Source organism: Bos indicus, chromosome 3 (genome assembly GCF_029378745.1).
Source record: "Bos indicus isolate NIAB-ARS_2022 breed Sahiwal x Tharparkar chromosome 3, NIAB-ARS_B.indTharparkar_mat_pri_1.0, whole genome shotgun sequence".
In the NCBI taxonomy this organism is placed as follows: Eukaryota; Metazoa; Chordata; class Mammalia; order Artiodactyla; family Bovidae; genus Bos; species Bos indicus.
In genome coordinates this window covers 85,996,142-86,014,411 of record NC_091762.1, presented here as the reverse complement: position 1 = coordinate 86,014,411, position 18,270 = coordinate 85,996,142, and the positions used below count along the sequence as shown (strand labels likewise).

Here is an 18,270-nt window from a genome sequence, read left to right as displayed (position 1 = left end):
CAGATTCTTTTCCAATGATTCAACTCTTTGCATGAGGTGGCCAAAGTACTGGAGTTTCAGCTTCAGCATCATTCCTTCCAAAGTGTACTGGTATATAAACTTGGATGAGAGAAGGAGAGGAAGAACTGTACTCAAACAGATACAGAAAGTAGTACCTATGTACTTTTCTGGTTGCTTAAGACTTGGGGCCTCCAAGTCAAGGAGAAGACTGTGGTGAAGGGACAAAAATATCTTCTGTTCTTGGCACTTTCCATAAGTAGGCAGGACAAAGCTTGGGGCACCAAGATTTTCCCAGATTCCATTGTTCTTAGCCAGTGGAGATTCTTTCTAGATTCTGACATTAGAGTGGCTATTAGTTTTTGCTTCTGGTATTTTTTTTTCTTGCCACTTCATTTGTTCGTTGGAATTTTAATAAAATTAAAATGTCATCTCTGAAGGAGATGACATTTTACACAAAACTCCTATATATTAACACAAAACCCAAAAGTCTAACCATAGTAACAACTCAAAATGGGGGCTATTTTATAGAAACACCCTTATAATCTTGATGATGTTTCATACAGGATTCACTCAAGCATGTGTGGTACTTCCTTCTGAAACTCATCACCTTTCTTTACCTTGTGAAATGTATACTCTGGACAAAATGGACAGTCTGTGGTTCTCCAAACTTGTTATGTTCTTGCCTGCTTTTTTATCTTGGCACATACTGCTCCTTCTGTCTCTGAGATACTCCTTTCCATCTCTCATCTGATTGGCTCCTACAAGTCCCACCAAGTTCCGCTGAGTGTTTAGTAGTACCGAAGAGCCACCTCTGTTCAGACTGGTAGAATTATAGGTTAAGTCCCATGATTTGAAAAGTTAAATCACTGAAGCCATTCCCTTGAGAATCCTGCAATCTACTATTCCAACTGAGGGGCACAACATATTCTAGGAAAAGGAGGTGGGTAGAAAGAAGACCGTGGAAGAGACTGTTAGCCTGCAGGGGGCTGTATAGTCTGCTAGGGTTGCTATTTAAAAAAGAAAAAAAAAAGGTGGGAGGGGGGGCTTCCCTGGTGGCTCATTTGGTAAAGAATCCGCCTGCAATGTGGGAGACCTAGGTTTGATCCCTGGGTTGGGAAGATCCCCTGGAGGAGGGCATGGCAACCCACTCCAGTATTCTTGCCTAGAGAATCCCCATGGACAGAGGAGCTTGGTGGGTTGCAGTCCATGGAGTCACAGAGTCAGACACGACTGAGCAGCTGAACTGAACTGAACACAGGGTCTTTTCTCTGTAAGAGCCCATCCTTGGAGTCTGTCTATGTGTCTACATTTCCTCCTTATAAAGACACCAGTCAGATTGGATGGAGGCTTACTCTAATGACCTTATCTTAGTCATCTCTTTAAAGATCTTATCTTCAAATACATGGTCTACAGGCTGGGAGTTAGGGATTCAACATATGAATTTAGGGGGATACAATTCAACCCACAATAGGAAGAAAGGTTTAAAGAGTCCCAACTTTGGGGACAATTTACTTAAGGACTCCAAAAGTGAAAGTTGCTCAATCATGTCTGACTCTTTGCGACCCCATGGACTATACAGTCCATGGAATTCTCCAGGCCAGAATACTGGAGTGGGTAGTCTTTCCCTAGACTCTGAGCCTCATTTTATTCATCTGTGAGGTGGGTATAAAAACATTAATTTGTAGGACTGTTGGAAATATAAAATGAGATAAGCCATGTAGAGCATGTAGCCCTATTTGTGAACATAGTAGGTGGAGATACATCAATCCTTCTGAGTCAGGGGGTTATCTTGGTTCTTATTTAACTCAGCTGCTGGAAAATCTCATCCAACTGCAGCATCTTTCTCTGCTTTCATCTTCCTAATCATGTAACCTAAATTGTATTCTTCTCACCTTCCATTTACCCGTGAGAAGCTCAGTCTTTACTTGGTAGACAGGCAATAAACTCTCAAATCTAGACAAAACGATTTGTCTTTTTTCATTTAACAGGTGAAAATGTAATGTTCAGAGAAATCAGTGACTTGTCCATGTTCTCAAAGCCAGTGCATATGACTGTTGGGATTTCCATCTAGGCCTGTGTGATTACAGAGCTCATGTTGCCTTTCTGCATAGATGGGGGCTGAAGGGGCAGTGGAGGTGCTCTACCAGTGAGGAGATGCTACGTGCAAGCCCTGGGGTTCCTTGGATCATACCTGATCCCGGAACTAAAGCCTCTTCACTTTTGTATTCATAACCTACACCTCCTACACGTCCTAGGGCAGGAAGATACTGAGTTCCTCAAAATCCAAACCCGTGTTCAGCACCAAGCCCAAGGTTAGAGCTGACCGTGAAATGCAGGCAGATTGCCTAAAGCCCCTGTGCCTGGGCACCATCGTATAGGCCTTTAAATTTCATAGGAGTTGTAGGAGAGTTGTTTTGGTGTATTAAAAGCCAAGAACCTGAAGCTAGAGAGCCTGTATTGACTTAGTCTTACTGATGAATTCATTTATCAGTTACATACTAGTTTTAGCTTCTCAGTGCTCCAGCTTCCTCATTTGAAAAGTAATAGTACCTATTTCATGAAGTATGTGCAAGGATTAAAAGAGTTAATATTTATAAAGCACTTAGAACATTGCCTGAGAATATAGTAAGCACTATATAAATGTTGGCTACTACTACTACTAACTTTATTAGCAATATTACTATTAGAATTCTTACCCCATAGGAATTACAGGCTCTGGAAGAGAAGATTGTAATTAATGAACTCTTAAAAGCCAGATCTGGTTTCCAAGACCCAACCAATGGGCGGTTTCATACCATACCTCTAATAGCTCACAATTTTCCTATTCCCTTACAATCTTCCTATTCCCATTAAAAAATAATTGCTGAATTGGACACCTCATGTTTCCTTTATCTCTTAAAATCCTCTGGTTGTTCCTGGGATTATCAGACCAGTCCTTCTCAACCTAATTGCACTCCCAATAATGGGCCAGATGTGTACGATAAGGTCTACTTGGGGCTGTGTCAATTGTGCCGCTCTATTTATGAAGCCACCCATAGCAGCTTCATTATTTATCCCCTCCCCCAACACAATTTGGCTTGAGTGCCTATGTTTTAAACTGGGTTTGAAGCATTTAATTTTGCCAATACAATTTTAGAGTATTAGTTTGCCTCCTGTTCTCTCTCTGCTCTCCTTAATTACCATTTATTGCAAAGTCACACAGAAACATTAAATGCTAATTCTGACTTACACGTTCCTGGCCAAGAACTGGGATAATAATTTTCATCCAACACAACCTGAATTCATTTTACATAAGGGTGATTCAGAATAGAGATTTGAAATCGTAATCAAGTCTTTCTCAAAATCGCCTTACTCTGGCAGTCATTCACTAATGTCTTTGCTAATTGGTAGGCAAATGGCAAAAAACAAAATCTCAATGTTAAAACACACACACACACACACACACACACACACTCAGACATACAAAACAACAACTTTGCTGCAGCATGCTCGAAATTGTTCCTCTCATCAGCTCTTGCAATGTGACAGTTTAAGAAAAGAACACAACTCATTTTATTTGGTTAGATGGGGCTAATCCCACATCACCATAATCCCTCCTGATGTTTTATTGATTTTAAAGGACATTTAATCAGGAAGCAGCTCAGCACTAGAATCCTGCTAATTAGTAAGCAGCCACATTCCAAATGGGTTCCCAATAGAACAGCAGATTAATGGACAATATGTACTAAAATAATGATTCATGCATTCAGCTTCTAAAATGTATGTCTAAATTGCATCTTTAATCTCTTAAGGATATAGGTTTGCATACAAAGCCCTTAACGGAATGGATTTAATTCAACAGAAGAGCTTTAGCCAATGACTGTTTAATGAAACAGGTTTATCACTTATAAACGCAATTCTTCATTGGCCTCATGGTTTTGATGTCCTTGAACATTCAGAGGTCAAAGATAGGTGAATAAAAAATCAATGTGCTTCTCTGATAATACACATAAAATGGTAGGAAGCTGAGAATTTTCATATAATTATAAGTAGCCTAACCTCATTTGTTCTCTTTCACTCTTATCCTCATACTTCTATTTCCTGGAATCTTGGTTCTGGACCCGAACTTCTATCAAGTGTACCAAGTATAACATGAACTTTGACACTTGCATTTTTGCCTTTTATACCAGTGCCTGTGGGGGTCTCAGTTTTAGCTTATTGATTTTCTACTCAGCTCTTAGTCCACTTGTTTGCTTTTCCTGCTTAACTGCCTCCCTCACCTTCACCCAACTACCTCCAACATTTTACAGAAGGAAAACTCCCATGTCCAAAACTGGTCTAGTGGAAATTCACTGGCTAGGCTCAACGTGCCATTTACCACTTGGTGTTCTCATGACCTTTATCACCATGTGATATGTCACATAGCTATTTATAGTTTCTCTTCCCCTTTAGAATAGAAGCTTCATAAGGGAAGGGACTTTGTTTTATTCATATCTATATTCCCAATGATTAGAATAGTAATTGGTACACAGTAGGCACTCCATAATATTTGTTAGATGAATGAATAAATGGATTAATCAAATATTTACCCTGTGTCTATCATGTACCAAATACTGGCCTACAAGAAGATGGAATATAATGTGTCATGATCCTTGCCAGCAAGGAGATCACTATCGAGTCATTAAATTAACAAGTCATACAAATAAATACATAATTACAAATAGTAATAAGTGATAGGAAAGAATATTACTGAATGCTAAGAGAGAGTATAGCACAAAGAACATTATTTTGATGAGATGGTTAGGGAAAGCCTGCTTCAATTTGACCATGAGCTAAGGACTAGGGAAAATTTATGTATCTGCATTCCTCAGCATTTTGAAACTTTATTCTTCCCCTAGTTCAGTTCAATTCCATACATATTTGTCAAATACTTACTAGGTGCCAGGCACTGCTCTATATACTTGGGATATATCAATAAATAAAGTTTCTGCCTGCCCTGTGGCACTACAGTCTGTAGTCTATCAGAGATTAATTTATAACAACAATAAACATCATACATCAATAAGTTACCTAATACATTAATTGTTTGTAAGTGTATAGAAGGAAGCAAAAGGAATATAGGTTAAGGGGAAGAAAGGATGGGGGGACTACAACTTTAAATAATGTTTAGTATAAGCCTATAAACAAGGTAACACTGGGCAAAAACTTATGGGAGGTGAAGGAGTTAGCATGAAGATATTTGGGGAAAGAATATTCTAGGTTGAGGAATCATCCAGAAGATAGGTACTAAGGTGGATGTGTGCCTGGTGTGTTTGAGGAAGAAGAGGAGAACAGTGTGACTGGAACAGAATGAGCAAATGAAATTATAGGTGGAGCCAGAGAAGTTGGAGAGGGAGATTATGTAGAGCCCTTTATGAGGACTTCAATTTTCTTTTTCCTTTGAGTGAAATAACATCCTCTTGCAGTGTAATAAGCAGAGCAGTGACATTAACTGTTTTAGGTTTCAATAGACCACTGTAGCTTCTGTATTGAGGATAAACTAGGAACAAGGGAAAAGCAGAATTCAGTTACGAGGCCATTATAGTAATCCAAGAGAAACATAATGGTAGCTTGGATGGGGTGTAGTTAAGTAATAATAGAGGTGGTGAGAAAGGAGCAGGATCTTGACATACTCTCAAGATAGGGTTGATTTATTCATGAATTACTGATGGATTAGATATAAAATGCAAGGAAAAGAAAAAAAGACAGGTTACTGGCATGTTGTGTTTTCATTTGAATTCAGTTTAAAATATTGTTAATTTCCCTTGTGATTTCTTCTTTGACCTTTGGTTATTTATAAAGTATATTGTTTAGTTTTATAATGTTGGGAGAATTATGGGATTTTATTTTGCTTTATTTTTGGTTTTGTTTAATTTTTGCTTTTTGATTTCTAATTTATTTCTTTTGTCGTCAGGAAACATATTTTATATGATTTATTCCTTTTAAATTTACTAAGAGTTGTTTTGTGGCTCAGGATAGGGTTTATCTTTTAAATATTTCATGAACACTTAAAAAGAATCTGTATTCTGCTGTTGTGTGGGGTATAATTGCCACTTACATCAAGTTAGTTGATAATATAGTCCAAGTTTTCTATCAGTTCAGTTCAGTCACTCAGTTGTGTCTGACTCTTTGTGACCCCATGAACTGTAGCATGCCAGGCCTCTCTGTCCATCACCAACTCCCAGAGTTTACCCAAACTCATGTCCATTGAGTTGGTGATGCCATCTAACCATCTCATCCCCTGTTATCCCCTTCTCCTCCTGCCCTCAATCTTTCCCAGCATCAGGGTCTTTTCAAATGAGTCCGCTCTTCACATCAGCTGGCCAAAATACTGGAGTTTCAGTTTTAACATCAGTCCTTCCAATGAACACCCAGGACCAATTTCCCTTAGGATGGACTGGTTGGATCTCCCTGCAGTCCAAGGAACTCTCAAGAGTCTTCTCCAACACCACACTTCAAAAGCATCAATTCTTCTGCGCTCAGCCCTCTTTATAGTCCAACTCTCACATCCATACATGAACACTGGAAAAACCAAATTTTCTATAGTCTTACTGATTTTCTGTCTACTTGTTTTTGTCAGTTACTGACAGAAATATGTTCAATTCTCTAAATAAAATTGTGAATTTGTCTATTCCACCTTCCGATTTATGTTTTTAATTTATTAACTTGAAACTATGTTATTGAGGGCATGAACATTTAGGTCTGTATATCCTTTTGATGAACTGAATTTCTGGCAATACCCCTTGATGTAGAATCTACTTTGTCTGACTTTAGTGTAACCATCCCAGCTTATTTTTCATTCATACCAATTAGTATGGTATATCACTTTCCATCCTTTTACTTTTACTGGGTCTGCCTTTATATTATAAAAGGGTTCATTTCAGACAGCATTTAGTTGGGTTTTGCTTTTTAAATGAAATCTGAAAATTGCTGCCTGTTAATTGGTGCATTTGAACCATTAATACTTACTGTAATTATTGATATGATTGGATTTAAATCTAGCATCATTGTTTGCATTTATTTTCTACTTGTCCTATTTGTTTCTTGTTTGCTTTTCCTCCTTTTTTTGGTTTATTCTTAGTATTTATATGTGATTATTCAATTTAAACTTCTCTATTAGTATTTTTGGGCCTGCCAGGTGGCTAAGGGGGTAAAGAATCCACTTCCCAATGCAGGAGACTGCCTGCAATGCAGGAGACCTGGGTTTAATCCCTGGGTCAGGAAGAGCCCCTGCAGAAGGAAATGGCAACCCCCTTCAGTATTCTTGCCTGGAAAATCCCTTGGACAGAGGAGCCTGGTGGGCTATAATCCACAGGGTCACAAAAGAGTTGAACATGACTTAGTGACTAAACAACAACAATTCATATTTTTAACTGAATACTCTTCCTTCAACCAAAATTATACTACTTAGCTGAGAGTATACAGGTGTATACTTTTTTTTATTTCCCCTCGCAGTATTTTATGCTATTGTCAAATGCTGCCCTCTATTATGTTACAAACTCCACAGTACATTGTTATTATTGTTATCTTAAACAATTGATTATCATTTAGAGAGATTTTTTTTAAATAAGGAAATTGTATTTTTATTCATTGACATATTATGTCCAATACTTTTCATTTCTTTGTGCAGATTAAAAATGATTATTTTCCTTCTGCCCAAGGCCTTCTTTTACTATTTCTTGCAGTACTGCTCTGATGGTTATGAATTCTCTCATCTTTTGTGTGTAGTCTCCTGCATTGGAGGTAGACTCTTTACCATTAGCACAACCTAGGAAGTCCTTGTATGTGTAAAAAACATCTTAATTTCTATTAGTTTTTGAAACAGTTTTGCTGGATGTAGGATTTCAGGATGATCATTTTTCCTTCAATACTTTAAGGATGTTATTCTACAGTCTTATTGTTTATGTGTCTAATGATAAATCTGTCATAATTCTTATCTTTGATAAATCTGTCATAATTCTTATCTTTGTTGCTCTTTATGTAATTTGTCATTTTCTCTTGTGCATTTAAGATTTTTAATTTACTACTAGTTTAAGCAATCTGATTATAAGGAGCCTTGGTATGGTTTACTTCAAATTACTTATATTTGAAGTTCATTAAACTTCTTAGGTCCATGTCTTTATAGTTTTTTTCAATTTTGGAAAATTACAGCCATTATTTTTTTCAACATTTTTTTCTTTCCCTATATTTGTCTTATCTCCTTCTGAGACTCCAGTTTCTAATGCATTGCTGCTGCTGCTGCTAAGTCGCTTCAGTCGTGTCCAACTCTGTGTGACCCCATAGACGGCAGCCCACGAGGCTCCCCCGTCCCTGGGATTCTCCAGGCAAGAACACTGGAGTGGGTTGCCATTTCCTTCTCCAATGCATGAAAGTGAAAAGTGAAAGTGAAGTCGCTGAGTCTTGTCCGACTCCTAGCGACCCCATGGACTGCGACCCACCAGGCTCCTCCGTCCATGGGATTTTCCAGGCAAGAGTACTGGAGTGGGGTGCCATTGCCTTCTCCGTCTAATGCATTAGGTTTCACTATAGCATAATACCATTTTGAGGACTCTAATCCATCCCACATGTGTTCCTCTCTGGTATAAATTTGAACTATTCCCAACTCTGTGTGACCCACTCCAGTGTTCTTGCCTGGAGAATCCCAGGGGCGGGGGAGCCTGGTGGGCTGCCGTCTATGGGGTCGCACAGAGTCAGACATGACTGAAGTGACTTAGCAGCAGCAGCAGCAGCAACTCTGTGTGAGATCTAAAATTTTCTCCTCTTTTTTCTCTTGATGTTTCTTTTGCTGGCCTTGGGTAGTTTCCTCAAATGCATACATTAGCTAAGTTTGCACGTGAAGACTTCAGGGTAACTCTTTGGAAGTCTCTAGAAAGGCCTCTAAGGGTATCTCGCCTCATTGCTATGTTGTACCAACTTTCTAGACTTCTTGGCCTTCCTGAACTTCATACTCTATTCCTTTGGCTCAAGGAGAATGGTGGGGCTAAGTTTGGAGTCCTCTTTCTTGTTCAGTAAACTGAGCTTACCTCATTTCCTTCTCTCAGGAATCACTGTTGTGTGCTTCCTGATGTCCAAAGTAGTCCAGAAAGTATCACTTCATATATTTTGTCCTATATTTTAGTTGTTTAGAATGACATGGTAAATCTGACTTGCCATTTACCAGCAAACTGGAAGTGGAAGTTTATGGCTTTCATTTTTCTATGGCCAAAAAGATTCTGTGATCTTAATATAAACAAACATCTATTAACTCTGTCTTTAGGTAATAAACTGATCATTTCACATATAAAATTTTAGCCTAGAGACAAACTTATGTATTTGGTATTCTAATAAAGGACTGTGTAAATAAAAAAATCAACTTACTTTATTTCATTTTGGTAACCCAAATCTTGATGGTTAAGCAATGTTTCCAAAAGACTCAAAGTCAGATATAATCCATGTTTCCCACATATAGCTCTGACCTGAAAATAAGAAAAAGATTTGAAATTTCAGTATAATTAAGTTGATTTGAATTTCCTTCCCATTATTAGAACTTACATAATTTGGACAAAAAATGAATAACCAGGAGTGGACTATACCACTAGAATAATATTTAGGACAAGAATGTTCAATGGACTGCTCATCAACAGCAAATTTTTTTATGCTTGACACAGAGGCATAGTTCATTACTCAGAAGCCACTGTACTTTGAAATGCTGATCTTACATTTTTGACAGCTATGGAATGAGTGGCCAAGGCCCAGAAATTATATACACTTATTATATAGGTGAGTTACAAAGTGTTTTTTAATATTGACTTTGATTTACAAAAGAATCTTGTTTTATTTTGTATATGAGGAAACCAAGAGTTAGATTGACTTTCTCTATGTCACATGGTTAATAAATGATGGAACTTAGTCTAGAAACCAGATATTCAATTAATATTTGTTGGATGAATGAATGAAGAGTCACTGCAACTTCCTGAGGACTTAATATTTTCTGAGTCTAGCCAACAATCCAGTTCAGTTCTCAAGTTGGTAGGTGTGCGATACTTAGATTCAAACACACCAAACTTTTAGGTCGTGATACTCTTTCTTGTGTGTTCAGCATACTGTTTAAACACAGAGTCTTAAGAATAAGGCATGATTTATTTTGAACACTGGAAATGCTGTCTGTGATTTGTGTGACCTCAGGACGTTCCTAAATCTTTTTATGCCCAATTACTTCACCCACTAAATAAGATTAGTATTTTCTACTTCTCAGAAGACAGTAAGCAGTTAGAATAATGCCTGGATTTTAGGAGGCATTTGACTAACATGTGTTGAAGAAAAGACGGAAAGGAGGGAAGAGGAAGAAAAAGGGAGACAGAGGAGAGAGAGAAGAGGGGAGAGGGAAGAAAAGAGGAGAAGGGGGCACAAAAGTACAAAAAGAGAGTGGGAGAGAGAGAGAAATGGGAGAAGGAAGGAAGGGGCAAAGAAAGAGAAAAAGAAATGTTTTATGTAGTGTTTAGACTAACTGTAGCTACTGTTGTTATTTTGAGAGGAAGTTCCACATAGAGACTGTATTACGCATGTCTTTTAAATCTGATGCTTGGCCATCATGGGGCCCTGCTGACCCTGGACAAACTGCCTCTTCCAGGGCTAGCCAACTACTAGAGATAGTAAAGGACTTACCTGAAAGTATGTCTTTCATCTGCAAACCAACTACCTCTTTTATTGAGGTTTTCATACTTGGGCCACTATTTCCAGGTCCTGATTATGGCCCCTGTGCCCCAGAGCCCACTGAAATTATTCAAACTAGCCAATCCTAAGCCTTCTTATCCTGCTTCATCCACCCACAATAAATGCTCTTGCCACACTTTGCCCCCATCCCCTCTGCCTCCTGACCAACTCTGGTGTTTCATCATGTGGCCCGTGTGGTGTCTGTGCCCCTCCTCTTGGGAACTGTGAGTAAAAGACTATCTTTCCAACGGCAATCGCCTCCTGATCTGTTGGTCTGACCATACTTGAATAATATAACCTATATTTTGATACAGTGACAAAAGCCTAATCTTCATTTGTCTTTTTGGAAGGAAACAACCAATCTGGGTTAGAAACATGTTACTTACTAGCTGTAGAGGAGTATTTTAGGGAAGGGAAAAGACAGATATAAAACATGAAAAAAAGGAATAATAATGTGCCAGAAAAATAAGGAGTTGAGGATAATTCCAGGCAGAAGAAATGCATGTGTAAATAACGGGTGAGAAAGAGCATTGTGCTTTTTAGAAACTAAACGTATTTTGGCATAATTCACTCTACTATAGTTTTATAATCCTTTTCACTGGGCAGTAAATATCTGTTCATTATAGCATCTCTAAAAGACTGGTTTATTGAGGGTTGGACTGTGTTTCCTTCATTTTCCTATCACCATTGCCAAGCACAGTGTTGAAAATTACTTATTGAATAAATGAATATATAGATGAATTAGGAATGAATGAATTAGTGAAAAGTACTAAAGGTAAAGGCATAGGTTTGCAAAAATAGAGTGATAGAAATTAGTTATGTTATGCCATTTTACAAAATAAATAAAAATCAACTTATCCTCATGATTAGAGCATATTAATGTATTTTTAAACATCAGTATTAACAGGGTATTCTAAAAACAGTTTATTTACTTCTGGCAACATTGAGTTTTGCTCTAGGCTAAATGAACAGCAGATTAGAAATAGTACATCAGGGTTCCTAGAAGTAGATTGATTGATAGCTGCTATGAACTGACAGTTGTGGAAGAGCAATAGAAACATCTACCAGAAAATCCTGGCAATTTAGTGTTATCTAGGATTATTTTTAAAATCCATGAATATTCATTATGATGTCTTTATTCAATAAGAAAATGTTTGGTTGTATATGGTTTCTTCAGTTCAATAAGGGCATTTAAAAAATCAAATGTAAATAAAATACCTATGTTATTTAGAAAGTGACAAGTAAAATAAATACATTTCCTCAAAATGCTCCTGGAGAGACTGATGCACAGATGCTCTCTCTACTTCCTTCCCATTTGTGGCTTCATTTGCATTTTACCCCGTCACTCTACTTAAATTGTATTTACCAAGTCACTAGTAACCTCTGAAGTTTTCCATTTAATGAATATTTTTCACTCCCAATTACAGATGATCTCTTTGCAGCCTGTGGCATGGCTGATCGTGCCATCCTTTCCTAGATCTCTTCTCTTGGCTTTCTTGATCACTCCCATGTCTCTTTTGATTATTTTTGGTCTCCTTTCTTGGCTTGTCTTCATCTACCTGCTCCTTAACAACAGGTGTCCTCCTCAACCTTCGCTTCTTACCTTCTTTTATGTCCTTTAATAATTCTAATTATTCACAAAGCTTCAACTCCATATTGAAGACCCTTATGTCATTATTTAGCTTTACTCTCTCAAGCTACATCAACACGCTCAAAAGTGAACTCAGCATTCTTTCCTTTGCCTCCCCAAACTCCTTTTCTGTTTCCTGTCTTAGAGAATGGTACCACCATCTAGTCAAAGTCAGAACCTTGGGAGTCATTTTTCATTCCTCCTAATTCAGGATCTATGTCTAATTAGGTCACCAAGACCTACTTTTCTACCTCCTTGATATCTCCATCCCTCCTGCTACTTTCCTGGTTTAAATTCTCATAATTTCTTGCTTGAATTACTGGAATAGCCTTTTAAAGTTTCTCAATGTCTCTAATTCTCCATATCTATTAGAGTGCTCTTTTCAAATTTCAAATTTGATCATATCATTCACTTATTTATTATTCTTCAATGATTCCACTCGAGTTCAGGATAAAGTCACATTCCTTAGAAAGACCCTTCAAAAACTTGTTCCTCCAACCATTCTAACATCAACTTGAGCAGCATCTCCCACTGACCCCAGTCACCATGCACTCACTGTGTTCTGCCTATATGAGTAGTTTAGCATTCCCTGAACTAGCCATGCTCTCTTCCATCTCAGTAACATTTCACATTGCACCTTTTACCTAGAAAACCTTTCCTGTCCTTTCTTCTGCCCTACCAAAATTCTTTGTCAAATTCACATGTCCTCTAAGATGCAGTATTTGCTTTATTTCCTCTGGAGTTTTTGGGTGAGGCTAGGTTGTTATTCCTTCTCTGTGTTCAAAGTTACTGCCACCAATGTGTTTGTCATACAAAATTGTAACATGTTTAAAATACTACCTTTTCCCTGAACTCCTGGAGAACTCTGAAACTGAAATCATAATCGTGTGTTGTCCTCAATGCCTTATCACACTGCCCAGAGCACACTGTGTGATTAGTATGTTGAATGCAAGAATAAACATGCCATATTGATCGGAAAGATGGTGACTGGTTTGGAAGTAGGGAACGATTTGAGGCTAGTATAAATCATTTATATTTTAGGGCAGAGTGTACTGATGGAGAAACAACTAAACACAAAAAAGGAGTCTGGCCAACTGCAGAAGAATGTATTACAGTTTTGGTCACTTGGTAAACTAGTGTCATAGCTGTAGTCTTGCCAAGGGAACAAATTTCACATTCGTAAGCCCCTGTTCACTCAGTAATGGGATTCCCTCCTGATGATACTGAGGAGGTTGCATGAACATCAGGCAAAGAGTAGTTAGAGGTAGAGTAACCTGTGTTCTAGGAGTTCCTCCTGGCAGGAAGGTCTGGGAGTAGTTTGGAAGGGCTGTGCATTATAGAGCAGAAAGGAGTTCAGAAGGTAAAGAATATGGATTATGTATAAAAGTGTTAAACTGAACCTCTATGCTTGGAAACTTCTTAGGTTCCACAGCCTATTCAATCCATGGACAAGAAAGTGCAAGTGTTGATCATCCAACTCTTTTGTGACCCCGTGGACTGTATGCGCCAGGCTCCTCTGTCCATGGAATTCTCCAGGTAAGAATACTGGAGAGGGTAGCCATTCCCTGCTCCAGGGAATCTTCCTGACCCAAGGATCAAACCCAGGTCTCCTGCATTGCAGGCAGATTCTTTACCATCATACCTGATATGAATAATGGTCAGGGAAGTTAACAAATAAATGTATGTGGGTCCACATTGCCCTCAGGAGTCCTTCCTGAGCCATCATTGAATGAAGGATGTGACAGGGACAGAATGAGCGAGTCCACAGAACGAGGATGACAGATATCAGATATGTTTTTATACTGTTCTTTGAGGTTGGTGACAGTGCCATTGATTGGAGTGATAGGACCCATAGATCATCCTTCAGAACAACTTTAAGTTATCTGAGGAGGTACAGGTGATCCGTGAACCCTCTGAAATACTGGCTGTGGGGATGTGCTCCTCTCCCCCTCTGAATACAGCGTGCATAGGTTTCATGAGAAACTCAAGGAGGTCTGAGATCCTCTCCCTTGTGCCCTTTACAACTATTGATCAAAAAGAGAAACAATTCATATGGCCTTTCCCAGTTGCCTCTGAAGTCCTGTGTCCAGCAACAAGGATGTTGGGGTGCAGCTGCTGCTGCGTGTCATATCCAGTGTCCATTGGGCCTCAATTTATCTCACATTCTGGGGAATCACAGTTCTATTTGCCATGCCTCCCGGAACTGTAATATACTTTGAGTGAGTTCCAGATGTCTTAAGAGATGCCAGATGGCTCATGAGAGGCAGACCAGCTTCAAGGAAAATGTGCCCCATTTTCTTCAATATGAACCACAAATTTAAGCTTTCAGGGCCAGCTGTTGGAGGAAGACATTCAGAGCCTGCTCTGACAGCCAGCACTCCATGTGGCCATCACTTGACCCTGGGAAAGAGCCTCCTTCCTTAGACTATTTTGCAGTGACAATTTCACCAAACACTGATTAAAAAAAAAAAAAAAATATATATATATATGGAAGGGAAACCTATTTCCTGAGTGCCTCACATATCAAACAGTATACTGAGTGCTTTCACATACTTATCTTACTTAATCCTCACAATAGACACAGGAGGTAGATATTTGGAGCCCACTTTTTTCCAGATGGAAAATCAGAGACTCAAAGAGCTTAAGCAAATTTATTTTGATTTTCAAGTCATTCATATTCCATTCTATGAGTGTCATCTGAGAACATTCAAGCTTCACTGATACTGGTATGTATTTTCTAATCTGACAAAGAGTGGTTCCTGCTTAGTCAATTTCTGCTGATCTTCTCAAAAACACAATAAAGGCCATTTATGATGTGTGGAATCTCCTGTAATGTTCTCTCCTCCAGTGAAACATGTTTGAATGTTTAATATTCATGTATACAGCACACATGCACACTATCATGTGACTTTGCCTTTGCATGGTTAGTTGACTATATAAATGAAAAAGAAAGAAAGCTACTTCTGTCATAGAATAAGAATCCACTTTCAATATATTGTGTCCTTGGTTTCTTAGTAAATATCACTTGCTTTTTTGAATCCTCTCTCAATTCTTAACTCCTGTTTACCTGGATGAAAGGCTTTTTCCAATCTTTGTTTCAGAACCTTTTTTCCCCTATAAATTACAATCCTTTTTGTTCCTCTGGATTTTTAATTCCTGTATCCTAGACTCAGTAAAATCTTCCAGCTATCATCTGCCTATTGGAGTTCCAATTCTGTCTCTCAGTGTCCAGTATTCTTCTGTATTTGAATCCTGGCTCTGCCTCTTGCTAGCTGTGGTTCTTGAGAGATTCAGTTGTCTTCTCTGAGAATCAGTTGTTGTTTATTTCATTTATTAAATGGGTATTATAACATCTACCTAGGTCTTCCATTTACCTGTAAATGTTCAATGAGTAAATATAAGTAAAGCATTTAATGCAGTGTTTGGCAGTTTAGGAAGAACTCAGCAAAGCCTGGTAGTGCAAGTTGTTGTGAATGGAATTGCAGTCAATGTGGTCACTATTATTTTGCCTGTATGCAAGGTAATCTCATGACTGGAGTTTGTTTGGGTGAATACAACACATGAGTTAATATGGTTCTGGATCCTTTTTTATGAAACATATCTATCCAGTTAATTAATGCTCCAAAACAGCATTGCTAATCTCTATCAGCAATAAACCACATCAGTTCCTACAATTTGGTGTCCCTAAAGAACAGAGTACTGCCTGGTGACCTCACCGGAAGCTGGTAGAGGATGTGATACATGAACACTTAGCTTTGGAAAAAATATTTGTTTTCCACTGTGAAATGTTATTTAGATATTGTCATACTGTCTATTGTTAGCATAAAACATAGCCCAGTGTAAGTAATTCCTGGACCAATTCAGCATATTTCACAATTCTTTACTCTTGTTTTTTTTTCTCTTGAGCGCAGAAAATAAGTTAATTGTGAAATGTAATCCACAGGCAGAACACAGATCAAAACTGGGCTTTTTTTTTAATTTGAATTTTTATTTCAGTGTCTTTTAATCACTTTAAACTTTATTTTAAATATAACTGTATTGATTTATTTTTGGCTGTGCTTGGTCTTCATTGCTTTTGCGTGGGCTTTCTTAGCTGTGGTGAGGGCGGGCCACTCTTCACTGTGCTGTGCAGGCTCCTCATCACGGTGGCTTCTCTTGTTGCAGGGCACAGGCTCTAGGGCATGGGGCTTCAGTAGTTGCTGGACGTTGGCTCAGTAGTGGCGGCTCTTGGGCTCTAAAGCACAGGCTCAGTCGTTGTGGTACATGGGCTTGGGGATGTGGGATCCTCCTGGACCAGGGATCAAGCTCAGGTCTTCTGCATTGGCTGAAGGTAGATTCTTTACCACTGAGCCCCCAGGGAAGCCCTCATTTTAAAGTTTCTATTAAACAAGAAATGGCTTGATTTCCAAAGAAAGAAAGAAAGTGAAGTCGCTCAGTCATGCCCGACTGTTTGCAACCCCATGGACAGTAGCCTGCACCAAGCTCCTCTGTCCATGGCATTTTCAAGGCAAGAGTACTGGAGTGGGTTGCCATTTCCTTCTCGAAAGAGATGGCCAATTTATTACATAAGAAATTAGAAGTAAAAACAGGAAATGGAAATCTTTACCGTAAACATTCTGTTTTCTTTAGCTTATTATTTTCCTCTTAGTTGATTAAAATTTGGGAAGTGATTATTAGGCTTACATAATAAATACTGAACTTACATAGTTTAAATTTTCCTAGGACCTACATAATTAGTATATATGCACTCCTACTTTCAAAGCTAGCCAGTTATGGATCTCAGTATGTTTATTCTTAGTGAACTGCGCCTTCTTACTATAGACCCAGTGCCCCAAGATAGCCTTCTGGAGATGAATGAATCTGAAATCTAATTTAGGTTACCTTGGGTGGGGGCAGGCAGCCAGAGAATGAGCGATCTTCTTTTCGAAAACTCAGGTTGAGTTTCTCTATGTTGAGTTTGGCCTTGGTTGCCCTCAGTGCCATCTTCAGGACTTCCAACAGGCTCTCGTTCACTTCTGACTGTGAGTTGTAGTCTTGAGGGGCGATACTGCTTGGAGAAGCAGGAGAAAGGCTGTGAAAAGACAATTTACTCAAAGCTGCTGTGTGTTTTCATACCTGATCTTTTACCCCTGCCATACACTGTGGAACCAGAGAACCCACCCAGCAAGGCCTTCTAAATCTGGGTAACCTCATCACGGGACTGCATAAGGAGACTGCACAGGTCAACTAAAGTTTGTTCTATTCTAGTGAGTCCCACAGTCTCTTCTCTCAGAGGTACGAATCCATTCAACTAGATCATAGACTACAACTTGTAATCCACTAATTTTTTTCCAGATGAGGGAAACTTAGAATTGACCATAGCAGTTTACTTACCTATTCAATCTTATTAACACTTTTCTTAAGTCCAGATAACTATTGATAGCAAATATCAATAGCAATTTGATAGCAAATTCCCAAACTGTCCATTGCCACAAGCAAAGCAGATCCTACCAGATCCCTGTAGTCAGGGAAGCTATCTAGAAGGAAATCTTGAACCAGGTAAACTTCCTTCATTATCCTTGACTCTGCTCTTTGAGTCTGGAAAACCCAGAAAAGTTTTGGGAACAATTATTTATTTACTGTCTGGCATCCAAATGTATGTAGTTACTAAGATGGTGTATCTGTTTGTTGTTTCTTTAAATGATTGGTGAAAACAAGGTGATAAAGTGTTATAGTCATTTATTTTATGAAACTACTTTGGGGTGTTTATTCATTTAACATTCCAGTGTATATGTTCTTCCAGATCCAAGCTGTGCTATCTCCTTCAGAGTGAAGCTTTTCCTGTTTCCTCTGTTTCAACTTAAGTTCCACTTCTCTAGACAGACATTCTATGATATCCCCCAAACTCCATTCATGTAAATCAGTTTCCTTTCAGTGGTATGCTGGTAAAT

The 18,270-nt window shown here is 38.5% G+C and overlaps 1 protein-coding gene across 4 annotated transcripts in view; it reads right to left on the bottom strand.

Annotated features, from left to right (window-relative positions):
- Positions 1-18,270, bottom strand: part of C3H1orf87 (chromosome 3 C1orf87 homolog) — an 83,223-nt gene that overhangs the window by 31,060 nt on the left and 33,893 nt on the right. For 2 of the 4 annotated variants that reach the window (XM_070786447.1, XM_019957357.2), the window contains exons 7-8: positions 17,222-17,411; positions 9,376-9,473 (exon numbers count right to left, since the gene is read on the bottom strand). In XM_070786447.1, coding sequence (XP_070642548.1) covers positions 9,376-9,473; positions 17,222-17,411 — 288 coding nt within the window. The remainder of the gene's footprint in view (positions 1-9,375; positions 9,474-17,221; positions 17,412-18,270) is intronic. The other 2 variants (XM_019957358.2, XM_019957359.2) reach the window with 2 other exon arrangements.